Genomic DNA, 23346 nt, shown 5'->3' with positions numbered 1-23346 from the left:
TAAAGTGAGTTGCTGAGATCATTTGGTTTTGTTTGGATTTTTTTCAAAGTTTTCTTTTAATGCCAACCGTTTTGGTGGCTGGTTGAGCACAGCTGAAATACTGTTGAACCTTGTCATAGGTGGAGAGGGGTAAGCAGGCTGTTGTTTCATGTACCTGCAAAGCTGGTATCTGTTGTCCTGCTGTTAAAACAACTCTGATGCTTTTCTTTCCCTTATACAAGGCATTTGCCTTGGTTTGCTAGCCTTCTGCCTGCTAGTTGTGTGTCTGGTATTAGTAATCGGCGTGCATTCAGACATAAGGGGAGCACTACAAATGTTGCTGTCCTTCACTGTGAGAACAGAAAAGGACATCTGCTTTTGTAGGGAAAGCGCATGCGACTTCGACTTCCACTACCTCGAAGAGATGAGCTGAGTCTGTCTTAATTCTGTTTTGGCTCGGACCGCCTGGGTCTTTCTCTTGTGAGCTATTTTCACTTCATTATTTTATGTGAGAGGGAGGAAGAGAGCTTTTCTGTAGTGAGGAAACTAGACAAAGGTGCCATTGCAAGAGGTGATTAAAACTCCTTTGGCTTTTTATATGTGGAGAGTCACAGGATCTTAGGGGACCCATCGTGCCTTAACTGAATAAACACTGTGCTTCTCTTGGTGTTATATCACATCTTTGCTGCTTCTTGACTTTGCACTCATCTTTATTGTCAACCTTGTAGTATCAGACTACCCATAGTGAAGGTATTTGTTTATAGTACAGCCACTGGTCTGATGCTAATTTATTCTCTTGTCTTGAGTGCTCAGTTGGCTCCTCTGCATCCACCTGAGTTTACACAGAACAGCATTGCTCAGTCAGGGAGGGCTTCATTTTACTCCATAATTGTCTCTTGTAACATCCAAAAGCAGGTGACTTGACAAGAGATTATGGTTGCATAAAAATACAAAAATGAAATATTACAGAAATGCTCACCTTCCAGACATAGGCAACTCAGTGCATTTCCTGAGCCAGATGTAGTCTCTGTGTTTAGTTAACATTAGGATATTTCTTTCATAAGTTTTGTCCAGTCTCCATCTGGGTTTGTCAACTTGAAGCATCCCTAAAACCCTGTGGTAAAGAAGTTCGCATCTGTGACGAAGAGCTCCACCACTGAACTGCGTTGCTGGTGTTAGGAAACCTAATAGTTTTGTTCAAAGAGGATGTTTAAAACCCCCTTTCTGAAGCAGAAGGAAGAATTTGAGACTAATTTTATTTGGCTTCCCCATATCTGAGCATCTATTTTTTTCTCTTGCTATCTGGGAAGAAACTTTTTGCAAGAGGTTTTGTATAGAGTAGTAGTGACATTGTTGCAGCTGTCTTAATGATTTCCATTTCAAAATATTTTTAGAGCCTCATTTTGGGAAAAAAAAGAGGATTAAATTCCTTGTATCCTGGAGTCTTTAGATTTCAGATTAAGCAGCTTGTTAACATTACTTTCTTTAGAAGACTACAGAGATTGGAGTCTGTTCTCAAGATATTTATTTTCTGCTTCATTTGGTCATTCTGTCTTGTCTTACTTCTCCAGATACTGGGCCTGGTTTCTCAATCATCCTTAGAGGTGTTTGTTTTCTTTAAGCCTGGAAGTGTGAAAGGATTGAGGTTTGCGATAGTTTTACAGACAAGAATTCTATTTATCAGGTGCTTTTTAGGCTTTTGGACTAGGCTGTATAGGGGCTGCATGTATATGTAGGCAAGAAATTATCCTGACAACTAGCTGATTGATTTGTTTCACTTTTTTTTCTTTCCATTGGATCCTTGAAATGGTAAGTCAGCTGACTTGAAAAACAAACAGAAAAAAATTTCTCATTTCTTCTGCTGTAGCAGTCTGTAGAGCAGTGCCTGTAATCTTTTGTAGATTTGAAAACTTCACCACAGCCAGTAATCTAACCCATGCTGGAAGTTACCTTGAAGCTCTGGGGATATGTGGGTGTCGTTTTTCTTTTTTTTTTTTTAACTAAACACTGAAGATGTGCTTCAAGATGCTTTACACTTGAGGATACATCTGTAACTTTTTGTCTTGAGGCTTGGTAATTGATAGCCACCTACAGAGAATCACTTCTTCAAAAAGTGAGGACGCAAATATTTATTCTGTAGCTATTGGGGTTCTTCGTGTTGTCTTGCTATACCCATCCTGTGATTCTTCTTTTCTTCCCACTGCTCCTGGGGAAGATTTCTGCAGGGAATCACTGGAAATGAAGAGTGGCGAAGCTTCCTTCTCCCTTGTTAGCCTTGATAGTAGTAGTCATGAGTACATCTGCAACATAGCACCCTTATACTGGATGCTGCTGGTAAAAGCTGTCTGATTTTTGTTTGTAAAGTACACGTGTGTGGATGTTGCGTGAACAATGCATCCTTGTTTCTGTTGGGTAAGTACATGCTCTGTCTTTTTCTGCATAGCATTTATTACAGAATTGTTTGCCTGTTCAGTCTGGTCTTGTGCTTCTTGATAAGAGTTTTTGTATAAGACTCGTTCTTGAGTCTATTCATTTTTTTCCCTTTTACCTCAGATGATTTTACTGGGGGCTTACGACTGCAAGATTAGTTCACAGGGATACCAGGAAAGGGCATCCTACCAGACTTTCTCAACTTCTATTACTATTTGTTCAAACAGTTGTGTTTTTTGTCTTTTCAGGCAGAGGCCGAGGAGAAAGCGGTTTCTACCAAAGAAGTTTTGATGAAGTGGAGGGTGGATTTGGGCGAGGAGGGGGCAGGGAAATGCACAGATCACAGAGTTGGGAGGAAAGGTAACAGAAAACTCTAGACCTTAAAGTTCTGTATATACATCTTTTTAGCTTCCATTTGTGCCTTTTGACTTAAAAATATTTTAGGAAAGGTGCTCAGGCATACCTGTGAGTGGAGCATCTGAATTTCTAAGGTGGAGCCAATATAGTAATGTTTCCAGAAACTTAGGAGCAATTGAAGAGCAGTTTTGCAAAGTATTTCTCTATCAGTTCTCTATCAGTTTCCTGGGAAGAAAAAACTGCTTAGAGAATATACATTACGGGAGCTAAAATGGAAGTCAGTAACCTGTGGGGTGAATATGTGGATTTCTGAAGGATTCACTTCATTTTTTTCATCTTGACACTGTTCTGTTGATGATACTTAAGGCCACATTTCCACATTTCATAACATATTTGCCAATGAATACATGTGTATTGGTGTTCCTGAAAAGTTCAGTTGTCATTTGGATCTTTAAAGATACTGTCCACCAAGATTTGACTTAAAAAAAAAAAAATAAAATAAAAAACAAGCCCCACTACCAAGCCAAAAAAAAAAAAAACCCACACAGAAAAAACAACAACAAAAAAAACACCTCACACCTAAAATGAATGGAGTAGTTCTCAAACCTCATTTGAAACTTTTATTCTGCCTTTCTAGGGGAGACAGACGCTTTGAAAAACCAGGGCGAAAAGATCCAGGTATGGTTTTGTTACTGTATGTGCAGAAAATGGGAGGGAGGAGCAGGGGCGTGTTTTGGGGAAGGGACCTGTATGTACATAAACCTTTCTTAACTGTTTCAGGTGTATCCCTGATAGAGGGTTCGTGGTACTGTGCTGCTTTACTCTGAATGTGTTTTCAGCTTTGCTTTTTTCTGTCTTGTTTTCACTGTTAGAGATCTTCATATTTTAGGGAAGAAATCTGCTGCAACTAGGTTCTGTTTATTCAACTAAGGTGTGGTGTCTGTAGTTGGAATTAAACTCCTGTATGTCGGAGAAGAGCCTTTATTGATTGATGGGCACTCTGTGTGAATTTGTCTTTTAAACACAACTTTTAAGTGTTCCTGGCCTATGCTGTTTTGGTACTGAGAACTTCTGGACAGTGTGAACCTATTAATTTTTGAATGCTTGCTGGTGTGTGGTAGATCCTAATGGCGATGTGTTGAGGTTCCCATGCTTATGGAATGAATGCCTGTCAAATTAAAGTTGTCACACAAGTCCTCTGTTCATTTAAATTCTGTTTCCCCCTCTCACCCAGTAAAGGTGAGAGAGTGCACCAAGAAGTGTACCTGCCATGTTTCTTATTCTATTTCTTGGCCACATTTAGACAGGATACTGGGTAATTAATTTTGACCCAGTGTATCTGCTGGAGTATTCACCTGAACTTGAGTTATCTGGGAGATGAAACATATCTAATCAGGTAAAAATCTATACTTGGTGAGTGGTAAGAAGGAAGTTATCTGTCAACTGAATATAGCACAAGTGCACTGACTTATGTTTTGTGGGGTCATGCATTGGTGGTTCTCTGGTATGATTTTGTCTTTGTGGTTTGTTTACATGTGCATGTACTGCAGCTGTGCTTAGTGAGAAGTCTTGTACTACTGAAAGCTTGCTAATGGCCTTGGCTTTTTACTGCCCGGAAGGTCTTTTGGGCTTTGTGAAGAAGTCCTGGCTAAACAGCTTCTGTAGTGAATGTGTTGGTAAAGCATAGGTCAGGAAAGATGGTAGCAGGTTGTGTTTTAAGACAAAAGAGATTCGGTTGCAATTAGAAGTTGATAGGAATGTGTTTTAATTCCTGATCAGCAGTCAGGTTTTTTTTTTGTTGGAAGAATAGTTTTTTTATAACGTTAATCTTCTAGATGATCATGGTGGCCCATGCTTTAGGTGTCTTATTACCATGTTTGCTTTCAAAGCCATCTGAATTTTCTCTCCATGTATATGTTGATTTTTGATAATTTTAAAGAATGCTTTTGTTTTTCTGCTTTTTCAAATTGAAAAACAAAGATGTTGCTAGTTTTCCTCATCCTTTGTTTTACTTAAAAGAAGTTAATCTTAAAAATAACATGAGATTGCTCTGAGATTTCCTTTTTTCTTTTACTGCCAGTTGTGAAATTCATCTTTTAGTGCGTATTTATATTCAGAGATCTTTTGGGGAGGAAAAAGGAAAAGTGGGGGGGGATAGGGAGGGGTAGGTACTGCTGAAACTTCAGGACTACATTTTTTTTAATGAGAGGCAAATGTAGAAACAGCAGAAATATCTACCATAGTAGATTTAGTTTCATTTATTTAGCCCCTTCCTGCTCATGTGATAAACACTTTCAGATCCATACTAAACAATGCACCACATTTATGATTAAGACTGTGATGAAAATATTGCCTGTCACTTCAGCATGAGATGCACCTCTCAACTGAAATTGAGAACTTCCAAGTGTGCAAGTTGTCCTTACTGAAGCTGACTTGTGCCTGAACATGGGGCATTAAGGCTTCACCTACTGTTTGTAACAACACCTAGTGATCAGGACTTGGAATGCAGATTCTGTGAACAATTTTCTGAAGACAGTATCCACTTGTGCTTTCTTGCATGTCCTGTTGTGTCGTGAAGGATGGAATGCTTATTCTCAACTTTTGAAACTGTAGTACTGATTGCTCCTCCTCTAAGTCTCTTGTTCTATTACTCTTCTAGTTTAATCTTATTTGGCCAAAATCTCTGTAGCACAGTATGATAGAGGCAAGAGACAATCTTTTTGAGGTCTTAATGTAAAATAATTATTTTAACTAGTCACTTATATATGTTTCTCTATTGCTGTGTTTGAGATTAAAGGCCACATAAGTGGGAGGACTGTTTCTCTCCTCTTTACCTTCGAAGAGAAATAAGGTGGAGAACACAACTATTAACAGAAGGTGTTGGTCTGTTTTGACTCAAGCCTTGATTAATAAACAAATTGTGTTATGTAAATGCTTTCCAATCATGAAATACTTTGAGCATGAAGTAGGGATGCAGATGTGTCAAAAAGCCCCATGCTAATACTAGGCACTAGTAGACCACTCATATAGCAGTTAGAGCGGAAAGATGGAGTGAATTGACACGCCATTTACCAATTTTGCTGTGCTTCAGTTTTTCATTGCTCTTTTGTAGGGCCTTAGATCAGCCTCAAATTACATAATTTACTGGATTGTCAACTTCTCATATTCTTTGTTCAGGGTGATCACAAAATAACAGATCAAATATGAAACTTCTCTGGGCATTCATAATGAATGACAATGTAAGAACCTTTCGATTAAAAATCATGAGATTAAAAAAGTGATAGACCTGCAGTGGAGAATTGCTTTCCAAATGTGATGAATATACTGTTCTTAAAAGGCTTTTCAGCACTCGTAACAGTTTGCAAGTTCACACTTACGTGATTCCCAACATAAACAGCAATATCTGTTCCAGGTTTCAGTATGAAAATTAAAGATGCATGAAGTATTTGTGAGTTTCTGTTGCAGATTGTCACAGTTTTGACAAACTTCATTGACAACGCAAATTGCTTCTGGAAGGGGGAGGCCATTAGCAAAGAAAATAAGCAAGTTGTTTTCTTGATCACAGCTGTCTTTTAGAGCTGCACAAAAGCTGCTTAATTTTTTGTGCAACCTCTTGACTAATACCAGCTTAGTAGCTGAGGGGATTTGATTAGTTACCAGCAATTACACACTGGTAATAAATAATTGTAGATTAAACCAGACATTTAGAAATTCATTTGTGAAACCTGATTGAATTCTGTTTAATATGTGTTTACTGGTTAGGTTAAAAAAGCTTGAATATAAAAAGGGTGCTCAAGTGAAGATACAAAAGGTATTGAATTGCTTCGAATCACACTTTGACTTTCTTTGCCTTGCTTATTTTTCTTCCCTACCTTGCTAGCAAGAGGTATCTGCAAAGAAGGTTCATCACCAGAGGGCTCCTGCAATGTTAGTGAAAGTATAGAATGCAATTTTGTTGCATCAGAGCTGATCAGCAATTCTAGGTTTGTATTTTGATTTGGACCATAGCATATTTCCAATACTTCCTGAGACATCCACAGCTCACCAAATCAGCAGAATTGTAAAAGCAATAGTGGTGGTCTACCTTTTGTTTTGTAGCTATTCTGAAATAACTACAGTTGTCTGTATGTCTAACTTGCTTCAGTGGTATTCTTCAGTTGTACGTTCCAAAATAGAACATAACACTGCATCTAGCATATACTAAAACACTTTTTTCTTTATATGTGCTGCTGTAGCCCCCTTTAAACCAGATCTATAAATAGAAAGTGATTTGAACAGGACAACTTGGAAGTCTCAAGTCAATTTAGAAATTGAACTAAGCAACCTACACTTGGTGATTAGATGCTAACTGAAATTAGAAACAGCTTTTTATAGCTTTGGTTTTAGAAGGTGAGATTACTGTGCCACCCTGTTGGGATTATACATCTGAATTTTAGAATAATTGGTTTGTCTGAGACTGGAGTATGTGACATACAGAAGAAATACTTCACACAAAACACTGCTCTTGGTTAATTCACGGAAGTAACACGGACACAAATGTATTCTACTGCTCTTGTACCTGGTTCTCCATTTGTAAGACTTTTCTCAATGCATTATATTGGCACAGGACATGAGACATGAAGAAAATGCTAGAAGGAAATACTTGACAATTATTGGTACTGATAGAAAGGTGGAAGGAAAGATCTTTAAATTGCATGTGGGGTCAACAACTGAAAAGTAGGAATGAAGGCAATGTAATTTGATAGTGTTGCTCTGCAAGCTCCACAGTGTTCGTGAATACTTCTATATAAAACTAAATTCCAAGAAAGATTCTGAGAATATCTGTAACAAAACCAGATCTCTCTAAGATCTTGAATGTAGGGAGGCAATTTTTAAACAAGTTTGGAACAAGAGTGGAATTGCACTGAAAACACAGGCCCTCTGCCTCTTTCTTCCTCCTTTGTGAAATGGCTCTCTGAGGCTGCTGTTTCCATTTGTGAAGGAAGAAGGTGACTCTGTAGCGACTACAGCAGTTGCTGGCACAGAAGAGTTGTGCTGTATTTTCAGTCATCACGTTACAGAGCTTTGGAAGTATGGACCCTAAGACAAAGTGGCTTTTTGCTCAGCTTTTTTGCATTCTGAATACACTTTAATTAAGTGAATTTTGAGGCTTGAAGAGTTGAGTTAATGGTATCTCAACAGATGGCTTCAGACCTTTTTTTCCTGCTGTTGACCAATTAAGTTTAAAGGAAGCATGTTTGGTAGAGTATTTCATTTGTAAATGGAAGTTGTGTGCCATCTTTGTTTCTGGGAAGTGTCTTTTACCTTTGAAAGACAACTTTTACTTTTTTTGGAACTTGACTGTTCAGGTATGAACAATCATAATAGACATTGCTTTTGTTAAGAGCTTGTAAATAGAATGATGGATAATTATTTATGCTTTAGCTTTTTAAATTATTTAGAATGTCTTATTGAGATAGTCTTAATTGCAGTAGGCTTGAGGCACTTAAATACAAAAGTCATGTATAGTTCGTTTTAATTTTTTATTTTAAAATTGATTTAAGTGTCTTTGTAAATACTTCTGTGCTGTGTGTACAGGCAAATATTGATAAAAGCATGAAATATAAATGGATGCAGTTTTCCTCCTCATGTGGGCGTAGTGCATCCTCCTGGGTCAGATCTACTTGACAGAAGCGGCGCAAAGCTGAGAACACATGAGATGTACTGTCCTTTCAAAAGAGCACGTTAATTCATTTAGAATAGTTTGTTTTCCACTCCTAAATAACTTATTCATTGTTTCCAAATACAAAAAAAATTTCCACTGCAGCATTTGCCATATGTGTCAAGATTTTTTAATAGCGTCTTCATAGACCTATCTTGAGATGATGTGTTCTCCTCTTACTTGGCAGAATGAAGAACTACAGTTAGTATTTACAATTTTGACTAACAAGCAAGCACAGCAGGGGTGCTTTTCACTGCCATGAGAGATTGGCAGTACTTTCGAAGAGTCAGTTCAGCCATCTGAAAACTGATATAACCCCATATCCCCGAAGAGTTAAGAGAACAGAAAAATTAGGGTCTTGGATCAACTGAATTGCTTATCCCAGTACTAATGTATTTACTGAATGACCCTGTATTGGTTTTGAGTGATTTTTTTGTGTTGTTGCTGTCCTTGTCACAAGCTGTTCAATTAGGATTTTGTTTAGCTTTGGAGGTCTCTCCTTTTCGGGGTCAGTGCAGCTTTAATCATAGTCTGGTGAATTCAGCAGGTAGCTCTTTTAATTTCCCAGAATTAGTACTGTGATTCTTGTACCTGACTTTGTTCTAGGTGGTTAATCCAGTCTCTCCCCAGCTCACATGGGCACACCAGTTCTCTTCGCTCTGCATATCACCTTGTAATTAGAATGACGGGAGTATGAGAAAGATCACTAGATGGTGGCAGCCAAGGAAGGAAGGTTGTAAATGGGACCTGAAATTTTAATGTAATAACAATTAAAAAAAAAAAAAGACACAAAGTTCAAAGTCTGTTCTGTCTAATCTGTGAGGCCAGTCTCGGAGAGCTGGAAGCTGTCGGCGTGCTGTCCGTTGATGCGGATCTCCTTGGCAGTCCTTTTGGGACTCTTCGAGTCAGCCACAGCTGGGAACTCTGGAATTGTCTTGTCAAAATTCTCCATCTTGATCTGATATTCACCTTTGGCACTGCGGGCTAGCACAGCAGCAAAACGATGGTACAGCATGATTTCTGAGGGGAGATAGGATGTCCTCCTTTGACACATTTCTCCAGTACCCTCCTGCACAGCCGATAGAAAGATGACCAGCTCGAAATGGTGAGCAGCCTCTCTTTGGAGGAGAGCAGCCAGTGGGCTGGATGGAGTGATAGAATGGTAGTAGGTCAGTGGAAAGGTGAAAAAAGGGCACTCGCCTGAAGTAATGCTGTCTAGGTGAAAGTCAACACTAGTGTGGTGCAGCTGACCGTTCTCCTGTTCTTGGTAAAGAATAGCAGAAATCTGGACACTTGTGAGCGGGCTGGAGCGTGTGTTGGCCACCTGGAACATGAGGTATGGCTTCCCCTCCATGTGGGTCACTACAGCAGAGCGGGTGAAGCGGATGGAGAACGCCCGGTTCTTCGGTCGGGCGATCTTTGCCACAAAAGCACCTGTGTCATGGGAAGGAATGTGGTGAATATGAGCATTGTGCCTGGGTTGGTTGGCTACAGTCACTGAGCTAGATAAAGCAGTCCAAAGGATCAGAAACAGACTTGGGTGCATGTAGTCTTCCTAGTGTCAGCCTGCGTTGTTTGAAAACTGTTAAGCTGTCCTCTTACTATGTACTATAATTAGCAAGAATACGTAATCTTGGTGAGCTACCACTGGAGAAGATATTTCTTAATGTACAGTAAACCTGTTTATTTAGATCTATTGAAATACTTTAAACCTGAAAATTATTTTAAGAAACTTAAAATATCTCCAAATGACTGTCATCCTAAAATTTTTTGTTACATTGGGTACTGGGGAATATTGAGTTAAAGATGAATAAAAATCTCATCAAAAATACTTCACCTACACAAAAATAAACTTTATAACTATCAAAATAAATTGATTTTATACATATTAATTCAATTGAAAAGAATCTCTCTTCATGAAGAGATTATGGTATAATAAGTTATTTAAGACTGTAAAGTGGGGAGCTACCACAAGTATCAAGCAACAAATAGTGGAACTTTCTAATACAAATCTTGTCACCACCTAATTTATGCCTTTTAACGAAAGGAGTTTAACATTACATAGCTAAAATCTCATTATCCTTTTAGTGACTGATCTTAACTCTTTTTTCTCTTAAATATCAGTATGATATTTATTTCTGACTTCATTTATTTAATGGCTTCGTTAAACCTACCGTAGCTAAAGATTGAATGTGAAAGGTTACCTGTGATGAAGGCTTCCAGCATGAGCCCCAGGACCATCTGTATTGCGAGCAGAGCAATAGCACTAGGACAGTCCCCGCTTGGGAACATAGTGCCGTAACCAATAGTGAGTTGTGTCTCCAGCGAGAAAGAGAAAGCAGCTGTAAAACTGGTGATGTACTTGACACATATAGTGTGGTTGTCAGGTGGAGAATCATGGTCCAACTGCAGGTCCCCATTCATCTCGGCTAGCACGTACCAAAGCACTGCAAAGACTAGCCAGTGAATGACAAAAGATGCGGAAAAGACAAGCATCATCCATCTCCAGCGCATGTCCATTAATATTCCCCATGCATCTCGGAGGTATGCCAGACCTTTTCCTTGGGCACCATCCATCTGGAATGTGCTGTGTCCATCCTTTGTGACCATCCTCAAGTATCTTCGGGTCAGGAGGGGAGCACTGGATTTGGTGTTATTGCTCTCTATCATATCTGTTCTCATCTTCTGGAAAAGAGAAAAAAGGAAAATAGTCTGATACAATGCAGCCTATTTGTATTTTGCCTAATGTTCACAGTTTCTGACACATCAGCAGGGGTTGAAATACCGCAGCCAACAAAGGAGGGCTTATACATTGCAATCCGGAGAAGATTAAATCAGGAGCTTGGAGTGGAATTTACCACTGTTTGTGGTAATACTTTGCTAAAAAAGATTAAGTTTAAAAATCTGACTACTTTTCAAATTTTCCCTGCTTAGTCATTTATATAAAACTTGCATACTTTACCTTCCTAAATTTATATTTGAGTCACGTGCTTTAACTCTTTGAAGGAGGGGAAGGAGTTAGGCACATAGTATCTGAAAAGAAATTGATTTGTCTTTTACTGGTTCAGTTCTGTAATGATCAGTTTAATTTTTGTAACTAAAGCAGAGTATAGTAGTTTACCAATACTATTATGCATGCTATTAATGCTACTGTGAAAATAATGTTTATTGTTATTTTCTAACATGATTATGCGTTTTAGGGGATGCTGTAATTTACCAAATTTCTAACAAAACAGATTTCCTTTCAGAGTTTTCTAGCTCAGGAAATGACTGCTGTCTGTACCCACTAAGTAGAATTACAGTACTCAGGGCATAGCTGTTTCTGTGAGCCTTGAGTTCATTTCTGGAAGCATAGGATAGAAAGAACAGGAAACCAATACTGAAAATGCACTAATATACTTGGAAACTTTGTCTGCCAAAGCAGTGTATTTTTATTTGTGTCCAAATAGGAAAGAAAATAGGTTAGCAAGTGTATGGGCATTAGGGGGGTGAAGGTAGAATTGGATATTTGGGAAGCAAAATGGATATTTGTGTTTGTGTTAGGCTTCACAGTTTAATTTTATACCTCAAAACTTAGCAAACTTGTCAGAGATGCTGAGTGTCTTTGAAAAGACACTGGCCACCCAAATCCATAAATTTTATTAGTATTAAATATGTAATGTTCACATGGTACAATTAAAATAAATATGGGTTCATGTAAAATAGACATCATAATGTGCACGACCTACTTAAAGATGGCTGTGAGGATGATTGTTTACAGAATAGAAGAGGATTTTCAAAATATATGTAACTTCTGGAAGTCATAGTTTTACATGGTATGTTTAATCAAATTTGTATGTTTCTCATCAATTTAGACTTTTTTCTGAATTGCAGCCATCTCAGTGTGTAATACAAGTGTACATACAGGCTAGAGGAATTGGATTCCCCCCAACCCAAGAATGCCATCTTAGTTTTATGTTGAAACATAAGATTTAAAGATTTTGAATTTTGGAATGAGTTGATGAAAGGTATAACATGACGTAGAATCATAGAGGTTGGAAAAGACCTGCAAGATCATCTGGTCCAATGATCCCCCTACCACTGATATCACCCACTAAACCATGTCCCTAAGCACCACATCCAGCCTTCATAGAATCATTAAGGTTGGAAAAGACTTCCAAGAAAGACTTCCACATCTGTCATGTGTTCTTCGATCCTGTAAACCAGTGGTTTTCGTGACTGTGTACTTCATCTTGATAATAAACTTAAGTAACTACAAAACGTTCTTTGGCTTCTACTTAGGCTTAATGCATGCTGAAGTATGAGGATTAACATCACAACTAGTTTGCTTAATATCATTTTTTTCACTTCTGTGGGTTCTCAAAGTCATTCAACTATTTCTACTATCCATGCTGTAGTCAAAGGAGTTAGGGTAGCTGATGGCCTGAGTGGAATCTGATATTTTTTCCACTTTCCATTCTATGTCTGCAGTAAATGTTTGAAAACCATTCCCTGTGCCCAAAGAATACAGCGGCCTTTCTGAGATTCATCTGTACAACTGTTTCCTAGGGGGGGTAGGGTGTGTGTGTTCTGTCCATAGTCCATGCAGCATACAACCCCTCTCCTCCCCGCCACATTCTTCCGCATTTGATCTGTGGTGTAGTCAGTCTATAGCTCTCTAAATAACTTTGAGTCTTGCTGCATTGCTATAAAATTTACAGTAGCCTGAGTACAATTTTAGGTGTTTCATGTACCAGAAGATTAGTGACTTGGCTGTAAAGCACAGTCCTGACGCTAAGATTTAGAAGAGCACTACCTTGAAGGAGCTGGAAAATGGTTGTCTTTAAATAGGAAGGATGGTGGGGACCATGTGCAGGATGAACTGTGGGCGGTGCCTTGGTTTTATCTTAGAGTGATCAGTGCTTACAAGAAGCACTCCCTTGTTTGAATAGAGGAGAACACTTGCAGAACAAAATGCCTCTGGGTGCAACCTCTTGCATTCTTGGAAGAAAAAACACTAGTGTGTGTAAATTCTCATGGTATTTTGGAGGGCAGCATCTGCTTCATAGCCTTCATGTTATTTGGACTTGTAAAACATACGCCAACAGAATGTGAATCTGGTACTGACTGGTTGCTGGCAGAATCCTCATTTACGGTGTTAAATACAGTAAGAGGAAAAGAAAAATGTACTTCATGTATTATGTTTCCTTGGCTATGCTTCAGATCTTCCGCATTTCAATGTTAAGGTAAATACCAATGTTAAGGTAAAGTACTCAAAAGCAGCAGACGTTACTCTCAGCAAAATGCTGTCAGTATTGTAGTGTCTCAATTTTGTTGATTAAGGAGCTTTCTAGGGTGGTGGTTAATCACTTAATGTTCACTTAAAGCTCTGAAAAAATCTAGCCAGTCTTCATAATCAGGCTTTCTAGGATGTTTTCTGTGGAGGAAGATCCATTACTGACAATTCAAAGGTACTTGGGAAAGAACCTCTGCTAGTCTCCAGCACTGCATTTTAACAGTGGTCCCTTCTCGGTGCTCCTTGAGACTCTGAGCAGGGGAATTGCCTGTGAGGTTAACCAGGTAACTGCTCGGGCCTCATTTGATACAGGCCTCTGATTTTTCTTGCTTAGGACTGCTTAAAATATTAGGTAGCTGATGAGATGGCAGCGATAACATTGGAAGCTTTGTTTCAAAAACTGTTCCTGTTTTTTGCAGAAGTTGTTAATGACTTTAAGAACCACAAATCTGAACTTCTTGGGGGGAAAACTGCTAAGAAACTGCAAAGAGGCTCCAAGAGCAATGCAATTGGTTCAGAACAAGAGGTGAAAGAACAGCTGCCCTTTGGGAAATAGCTTGCTCAGGCTGGATGATCAGACCTCTGAATTTGCAAAAACAGTCAACTTAATAGTGAATGTGACTTCAGATTTGAACTAGAATTACTGTTTTCTGAATACTTTTTTGCTTGTCCATTGTAGTCAAAAAATTAAATATCCTCTTCTCCGATGCTGATGAATAAAATTGGGAGGTACAGTTTGGAACACCTGGTCTGACCCAGTCCACTGCACAGCATGCTCCTTGATATCCTCTCATCAACCCCGGTTTGAAATAATATATGTTTTAGGAAAGATAGGTAACCTTGACTTCTGCATTGTTTGTTGGGTAATACGTTTCCACTGCTAAATGCACAGAATTTCCAATCTAAGTTTCTCTGTCATCTTTTAACGTTAATGTTGTGCTGTTTGTCTGGCTTGGCTTTTCCTTGTTGCTGGCTTGTGAAACTGTGACTTTGGGTTGTTCCTTCTGATAACCCCTCAGTGGAAAGGCAGGAACTGTTAAATATGACGTCTAAACCTCTCTTCACCTGCTGACCAGTCTTAAAGTTGCATTCAGTGTTTCTAATCCTTTCCAATCCTAATCCTTTCTAAAATTTCCAGTCTTCTGAAAATTCAGTGGTTACCACCAACTCTAGTGTGTTTGGCAATTCTTTTAGTTGTTTTTGTTTTTAAACCTCTTACTTTACTACTGATGTTCCTCATTATGGCTTTTTTATGCAATCTTGTAAGACAGATCAAGATAAGGTGAGTACTACGGTTTCATGTAGCAGTTAGACAGGTTCTAAACTGACTTGACATGCCACTGATTTATATGTAATAAAAATCTTGTCTCACAGCTCTGTAATATTGTTTGCATTTCTGAAATTTGTAGTCCAACACACCTGTCCTCCTGCACTTGGCCTTTCTTATTGAGATAGTCTGTGTTGAGTTGTGACACTTCTTTTGAAGTATCATTGCGGCTTTATACTACTGCAGTGCTTTCCTCATCTTTTAAGCATCCCTTACTTAGCCTTTCTCTTGACAGCGGGAGCTCAGCTGTTACAACTCCAGTAGGATTGGTGGGGACTCCTTTGCAGCAGTCTTCATTTTACTTTGTTTGCATTCCCAGTTGAAGGCACTGGAAAGTGACCCTTTCAGCCTGATTTTGTCTTGGTACACCTAATGCACTTGCAACCCTTTTAAGGAGCCTGAATGCCTCTATGTGGAGCTTTGTCCAGGAGAGACTTTTACAGTGTTACCATACGTGCCCAACTTCCACTCTTCACCAAATCTCTTCCAATTGACGATGGAAGGGATTTGGGGCAGTGTGCTGCTTCATTACAACAGCAGAGCAGTCAAGAGGGCCTGCTGTTGGCTGAGAGTAACTGTAAAACCTGCTTACAAGTGTAGCAGAATTTGAAGATTTACTAGAACCCAAGTGATGCTGGCATGCCCCTTCTGAGAGTGTGTACGTTCCCTCTTTACTTGACCTGGGTCCAGGTAATCTTGTGGCTGTTTCAGATTTAAACATCTAGTTGCTTGCTGTAAGCTTTGATCATTTAGATGTGTTACTGCCTCTGGACTTTGCAAAAGGAACAAACTAAGTTTACCAGTTCAAGGCACTTTCATGCTATTAAAATCTCAGTATTACTGTTTTTCCATTGGTTGGCAATCCTTGATGCTTTGATATTAGCATGAGGAAAAGTTTTTTGTTTTTTTTTTCCAGTATTGACAGCATGACTGGATCATACAATTTGCATTAGGGGACAATCTTAGAAAAGTAGGAGGAAATTCAGTTAGTATAGCTACTTTAATTGAAAGTTTATGCTGCAGCTGTTAGTAGGATAGTTAACATTTCAAACATGTTTGTCCTTTAGGTTTTGTAGCTAATTCTTCATTTTAGATGAATGAGAGTGGTTTGTGACAGAACCTTTTTTTCCAAATGGTTTGCAGAATTAAGATAAGTTTTCAGGACTTGATACATTTATAAAGTAGTAGTAAAAATGAGAACTTGAATTTGCTGGGCCCAAGTCATGCTTTTCAAAGCAAATAGCTCAAAGTACTGGATGTGAGAGCTTGTTCTTCTGACATTCTGTGACTGTTTACTATAGAATGCACTAAAAAAAAAAGGATGAGATGGGTGAATAGAGTATGTCTTTAAGAAGTCTTCTGTTCTGTGCCATAGAGACTTGATTTTTGGGAAGGTCTGTAATGTACAATTTGTGTGAAAAAACATTATACATAGTATAGCATGTTCAAAGCCTAATTATTATGAAGTAGCATCTAAGCATTGGGCCAACTAGTCTGTCCACCTTTAGAAAAGCAGAAAAACTTTAAACTAGTTTGGTTAAACATTTTTAAGGTTTTAAAATGCTGGTATATATTGAATACTTCACCAAGAATACTTAATACAAAATGACAATAACAGAGTAAGTTTAGAGTTGAGTGAGGATGTTATTTGATGTAAGTCTGTAGAAGTCTGCTGTTCATTTTTGTGGAACTAGCTGGTTTTGAAGAGCAGTCCTGCACTATGTGATGCAGACTCCCCAAGGGCTTGTCTAGAATGACAGTTCCTAGGATGTGGGAATTCATACTTGCTCATGCATGGTTCCCTAAGCAGTAGTGCTAGCTCACAACAGCACGTTCATAAGCACAGTCAGAATACAGCGACTGAAAGTGATCAAAGGCATGAGATGTGATTGGAAATTATAAAAGTGGTCTTGAATAGATGGAGCTTATTTTTTTTAATTTAGGATGGAACCGCAGTTAAATGCTGAGTTGATGAACACAGCAAGAAGAGGAAGATGATTTTCTTCTATCGCTTGTCTGTGTAACACCTGGTTACCTTAGCAGTAGGCTGCAATGCTCCCTTGTTGGCAGAGCAGTGCAGAGTCTTACCAATACTTCTCATCTTGAAAGCTTTCTGAAAGAACATTGCATGCTGACTTTAGTTTTGCTGCGTGCTGTTATGCCCATGGTCATCTGAGAGTTTTTTCTTTTTCAGTAGATTTTTTTTGACACTTAATTTGGCAAGTCTTAGAAATAAAACTGTGCCCTGAGAAGCAACTTCAGTTTCTTTCATTATGGAATGACAGAATAATTTCTAAATGTATAATAGGAAAAAAAAAATGTGTACTTACCAGTCTTGGAAGGGTTTCCCTGTATGCAGGAGAAGGGGAACACCTGGGCTCCAGAGAAGGGACTGGGCCAGCACTGGCAAGAAACTTCCTACAAATGGTTGGTAGAGATCTCCTTTTAAAAAATAAAGAAAATAAATAGGAGGGGAAAAAAGGGGGTTTGTATGTCTCATTCCTCTGTTTATAATGCGGGGGGGGGGTTGGTTTTCATCTGAAGCTGATTCGATTGGTCACTTTGCCTGCAGGGGGGCCAGTTAGCTCTGATCATGTGGAAAAGAATGCTGGTTTGTTAGGAGCATTTCTTTACCCAACACAAACCCTTAGGAGCCAAGGAGAAATCCTCAAACCATTACTTGGAGAAGGGGTGCATTTTCCTCTCCCCTCCTTAATCAAGATCATTATTTAGGTTTGTATAATCTTAAAAGTTTTACTTGAAAATTCAGATGGCCAAAATTCCTCTGGAAAAGCTGAGTGGAAAAAGCTCTGATGTTGCTGCTCTAAAATACAAACTGTTCTGTGATAGTTCCTTCCTAACCAGTGTCAACTACTGTTTGTTGAAGTAAAAAGGGAAACAGTCTCATTGCTGCTTCTCTAGTGCTGCTACTTCCTCTTCTACTTAAGTCCCAAGCTCCTGAGTGTCAGTAGTTTTTTGTTTGTTTTTTAAAAAGGCAGGGGCTGCAGCAAATAGTATAGCCTGTGGTCTCCAGAGGGTGTTGCTGAACTGTATGTAGCTTTAATGCTAGTCAGAAGATGTAGATCTGGCCACTTCTGTTGCACCTCCACATTGCTCCTTTGTGAAAACATGGAATTAATCACAGGATTTTGCTAAAGCCTGGGAATGAAACAATACAGATTAGGTAAGTTGCTGCCTTTAAAGATGTGGTGAAACTGATTCCATGTAGCAAGTGAAACCATTTTCACTTCAGCTCTTTTCTCTCTCTCACTTAAATTGGAACAAGCCGGAAGAGTTCTAAGGAAGATGTTTTAGCTGAAGGAACGTGCGGAGTGGCGGTCATGCTGCACTACTAAACTGAACTCTGAGGACAACATTGTAATGCAGTTGTAGTTCACACTTTTTTTCCCCCCCCTTTGTGAGCTGCTGATGTGAGGGCTTTGATCGAACGTCAGATGTAAGAGGATCTGAGAAACAAAGGCTGTGTTGTTTGCAGTAAAACTACTGAAGGCCTGCTGGGAAAATTATTAATGTAGACTTTCCTGCTTAGGAAACAAAATCCTCCCTCGTTTTTTCTTTAACCTTCCCCCAACCCTAAATTGCAAAACGTTAATACTTTGCTTCATTAGCATGGAACATTTTTAATACGTGTTCAGGCACAGCACTGAAAATGGGGATAGGCATGGTGTGACCTTCAGAAGCAGTGCAAATAATGTAGTGCCACCACGTTGGTAAGCAGCTAGGACAATGTGATGTGATCTGCCCTTGACTCTTCCCTCTACACTCCAGCAAATCAAACTTCCTCTAAAGAAGGCCTCTTATTCACCAGTAGGGTGATGTGGGCATTTTTTTTTAAAGCACCCTATTCTTACAAATCGTACTTTGCACTCTAGAAAGCTTATGGTGTCCAGCTGAATGTCTTCTAATCTGATTCAACTGAATATCTTGAAAACAGGGTGATTGTACAGCAGATGAAATAGCTATAGTATGTTATTTCTAGGTGTGTGTTACAGAATTCAAGTCTTGTGTTCATGTCTTAGAATTTAGTGGCTCATGCATACCCATGCCAGTGGCTAATGGTGGATTTAGTGAAAAAATGGAGTGATATTTGAGTGGTATGCCTTTGAGACCTGCTGCTGGGATTAAAAATTTATGGAGGGAGAGAAAATACGGAATGAAAAACTGGCATCAGAATTCCTGATTTCTGTTACTCGCTTTGGCTCCAAGTGAGTCACTTTACTATGCATCTATTCCTGTATTGTCCCCAGCATGTCAGGTGCCGTCCAGATGAGAAAGTGGCACGTCTTTGGAATTGTTACCTTAAGGCCACTTGTTTTTTTTCTTCTGTAAATTGAGCTACAAAATAATCTAGGCAAAGTTATGTGAATGCCTTTAAAAACACAAGCTGCAAAGGATTCTTTTTATCCTATATCCTATTCTTGCGGAAATGTGTAGTGTGTAGCAGAAGGAGTAGAGCAAATTCAAGTACTCGGTAGACTCACCTAGTTTTTCCCCTGTTCAGAGGAAATGGCGTAGCTGCCATAATCGCTTTCCTGCTGCTTCTCTCCGAACACTGAGCATGTCATAGGAAATGTGGCAGGACAGCATGGGAATGTCAGTTACTTGCTGTTACAGCAGTAAGTCCTCTGTGTGAAGACGTTGCTGTGGGACTGTCCCCAAATCCCAGTCTTGCTCTTTACAGTTAGTCTCCCTTCCACTCCATGTTGCACAGCTGTAGGCTGTTTTTGGCTGAATACTACTGGGCTCTATCTGAAGTTTTCTGTAAACACCATTGCTGGCTTTGTGACAGACTTGAACAGAGGTGCCCTTTTATTGTTCCTTCTCTTCAGGAAGTCCAGTCAATTAGTCCAAAGCAAAACCATAGATTGCATTTTAGTTTTTTCATCCTTAAAACATTGCCAAATTCTGACTCTGTGAACTAAGTCATTTCAGCTGAAATGAGTGTTCTCAGATCTAGGAACAGTTTGCAAAGGCAATATACTAGGACTTCGTACAGAGCTGGTTTCTTGATTGGTCGTGTTCAATATCACGTATAGCCTGATCTGTTTTGACACTTACCTTGCTGTCTTTGAATATTGATTGCTGTGGTGTCTCAGTACCAGGAAAGGTAGTTATGTCCCAATACACTGCATTTTCGTTGTTTCCACAGAAGTGTGTTGTCAGGTCAGTCACCTGATGTAACACACCGGAGTGCTGCTTTGCTTAAAAAGGTTTTTAGAATCACAGGTGATGCCATCCTCACATACATATAATGCTGATCCTTTAAGTGACTCTCCTCTTGTTTCTTAGTTTTCTAATGCTGTATAACTTAAAACCAGAAGAGAGACAGGATCCCCTCTTCTTTTTGGTCTTGGGAAACAGTATTTGAAGTTATGTCACCTCTTTGGAGGTGTGTGTTTCAGACTTTACGGTGGGAAATGGGGGGTAGCATCTCCTGCATGTTCAGGACACAAAACCTGACTTTGGCAGTTTAAATCTCGGGAGCAAAACCAGCTGTCTTAAGGACTATGAACAAGAAAACCTGAATTGCCTTGAGTATGCCTGTAGCATACTTGGCTAAATCATGAGTGATACGGGTATTCAATGCCAAAGTAGACTTTCACTCTTATATTTAAAGTAGACAATATTCTTAAAGTAAATAATATTCTTTATGAAGTCTACTTCCTTTTACTTTGAAACCCCAAATGTTTTCGCATCAGCAGTGTAGAGCCTATGGGCTGATACTTTGCTAGTGTTAAAGAGCAGTCTTGGGAGTCTTAATAACAATGGAAAGAAATGACATTTTTTCTTAATTGGTAGGATCTCCTCTAACTTCCCAAATTAATGTTGTGTTAAATGAGTGCCAGGTAATAGCTGTGAATTCTTCTGAAAAGAATAGATGTGTCTTTAAGACTTTCAAGACTGAAAATAGCTAATTGAATAACTTTTCTGTTGGTAACCCTCAGTGAGGAAAAACAAGCTTGTGTCATGTGCTGCAGAATAAAATGTATAAAAGGTGCCTTTTTTCAAAAATTCAGAGAAAGAATGAGCCATATTCGTTATCCTCTGTTTCTTAGGCTCACCTGATCTCTTGGACTGCAGTTCTCTCCTGGGCTGCTCTATTGATGATCTCTGTGTACTTTGCTTTCAGACAGCTTGGCTCTGCTGTTGTGTTTTCTATTAGGTGAAGACTTCCCTAAATACACTGTTTTAAAAACTTCGTTCTCAGAGCACAGCAAGTGCAGAGGTTTTATTTAGGCAGGTGTTGACGATGCTGAAGGAAATGTGTATCTGAGTTATATTCAGCTTCATAGCTGAGACTGTCTCTTGATACCAATGATATAGTTTAAATTACCCCCATGTGCTTTTTAGCCTTTTCTTTACATAGAAACAACATAAAAAGAGTGTGTGGCAGAGTTACCTTTCTGAGGTCATCAGGTGACTTTCAGGATGGAAGAATTCTTGTCTTAATTGTTGGGGTGTTTCCTGCCTCTCCTATTTACTTGCTAGGTCAAGGCCACGCAACCTTAATAAATAAATTCTTCTAGAAACTTGTTCCTGTGACAGTTAGGAAAGTATTTTGTGTGAACCTGGAATGTGGGAAACTGGAAGAAACTGAAAACATCTTGGGTTTTGTGCTCTGATGTAGTTTCACCTGTACTCTTCCAACACAGTCTCTCCCTGAAAGGGTTTTCACGGTAAGTGAAAACTTTGATCTGAAGAAAGGAAAAGGGGTTTTCTGTCAGTGTTTTGAGATGGTGGAGAAGGGATGTTGGTTATTTTTGAGCATACTGCAAGGTCCAAAGGCAGTGTTTTGTTTTCTGTCTCTAGAATGCAATATCCTTATGTATGAAAAACTTCTGAATTCTTCTAAATGGACACTCTGTAAGCCATAGCATTTCAGGTTCTCTGCATTTCCCGTTCTTCACATGCAGCTTTCTCAGTTGATGGAAAAAATGAGGGAACAATTTCTGGCCCTTCCTAAATTAAATTCTTTAAAATGTCACTTAAATGTTTTCTACTGCAGGAATCTTAATGCAGACATTTCTTCCCGTCTTAAGCAAGCAGGTGTATTATACAATCTTTATACTACATATTTTATTTTATTTCTGGCTTTTAAGACCTAAGGAAAATTCAGCATACCTTTCTCTGGTAGTTGAATACTTACTAAAAAACAACAACAACAACAACATTTCAAATTAGCTAGGTTAATGCTATCAGTCAAGTGGCATCAGGGTTCCTGTGAAAATTCTGGTGCTACGGAGTTAAACAGACCTGAAGAAATACATGATCCATATGTCCTGAAGTTAGCACTACTGTTTGTTTCAGCAGTAGCGGCCCCTCATCAGGATGAGTCAACAGTAAGAGCAGCATGTGTCTAGCTCAAGTTACTGACATATAATGTGGATTCTTTTTACGAAAGTGATCTATATCATCCTTTTGTGACAGTGTTGCTCTTTTGTTAAGTACCTGGGACTTTGGTTTCATCTTAAATACACCTTAGTGTAAATGAGGAACTAAACGACTATCCAATCTCCTAAATTTTTGGCAGGTTCTTCCTTAAGCTTGAGCATAATTACTTGTGTTAACATACTGACCTAAGCTCTCCAGAAGATGTATTCACAGGGTAATATTAACACTACCATGTAACTGTATATAACTGTAAAACACTTTGTTTAATCCTTAATGCTACTTTAGATTTTCAGTCCTTCCTAAAATCCTTCCTAAAATTTTGCAAGAATGAAGTACATCTTATTGGATTAAATACATAGCTCATATTCTTTTTAATATGCAAGTAGAAAATATCTTTGGTTTATGTAAAATGTGTGTAATGTTTACAGTTTTAACTGTATCCTCACTTTCCTTTAGCATGAGTCTTTTCATGATACAGTGGTTTACTCTTTCTGCATGCTCTGGCTTCTTACCTTTTTATGTTTCCCTATGTCTCTTAATCTGTCATCTTTTCTTTTGTCATTCCTATCCATGTTAGAACTGCTTGTATATGTTGCTTTCTTCTGCATAGTATTTGTATGTGTACCCACGCCCCTTTGCTCAGTCTTTCCATCCCAAGGTACGTTATGATGTGGAGGAATTTACTAAATCTGTCTCCCTCTGTCAGACATTTCCTTCCCTAAACTTCCATTCTTCTGTTAGACTCCTGTCACTCCTTCTGGTGCTTTTTGTCTGGAGCAAGATTAAAAACTTTGTATTTCTAGATACCTGAAGACTGGATGCATTTTTCTAGACTGGATGCATGTTCACTTATGTGTTTTCTTT

At 38.8% G+C, this 23346-nt stretch overlaps 2 protein-coding genes across 9 annotated transcripts in view; one reads left to right on the top strand and one right to left on the bottom strand.

Annotated features, from left to right (window-relative positions):
- The window catches only part of GIGYF2 (GRB10 interacting GYF protein 2), a 78678-nt gene that overhangs the window by 27572 nt on the left and 27760 nt on the right, over positions 1-23346 (top strand). For 7 of the 8 annotated variants that reach the window (XM_083849199.1, XM_083849202.1, XM_083849198.1 and 4 more), the window contains 2 exons: positions 2658-2769; positions 3404-3444. The exons of the other annotated variant lie outside the window; for it this stretch is intronic. In XM_083849199.1, coding sequence (XP_083705325.1) covers positions 2658-2769; positions 3404-3444 — 153 coding nt within the window. The remainder of the gene's footprint in view (positions 1-2657; positions 2770-3403; positions 3445-23346) is intronic. 8 annotated transcript variants of the gene reach the window in all.
- On the bottom strand, positions 9082-23344 carry KCNJ13 (potassium inwardly rectifying channel subfamily J member 13). Its single transcript, XM_083849225.1, has 2 exons — positions 10672-23344; positions 9082-9901 (listed from the first exon to the last, which is right to left on the bottom strand). Exons 1-2 carry the CDS (start codon positions 11147-11149, stop codon positions 9279-9281), a joined length of 1101 nt encoding a protein of 366 aa, XP_083705351.1. The 5' UTR covers positions 11150-23344; the 3' UTR covers positions 9082-9278.

Source organism: Anser anser (assembly GCF_964211835.1).
Source record: "Anser anser genome assembly, chromosome: 9".
Lineage (NCBI taxonomy): Eukaryota > Metazoa > Chordata > Aves > Anseriformes > Anatidae > Anser > Anser anser.
Note: the sequence above shows the minus strand (reverse complement) of the source record. Positions and strands in the feature narration are given on the sequence as shown.

Coding starts and splice junctions, on each gene's coding strand:
- KCNJ13 (XM_083849225.1), bottom strand. CDS start 11,149: ATGAGAACAGATATGATAGAGAGCAATAACACCAAATCCAGTGCTCCC. Junction 9,902..10,671: donor GCTGGAAGCCTTCATCACAG/GTAACCTTTCAC, acceptor CCCATGACACAG/GTGCTTTTGTGGCAAAGATC.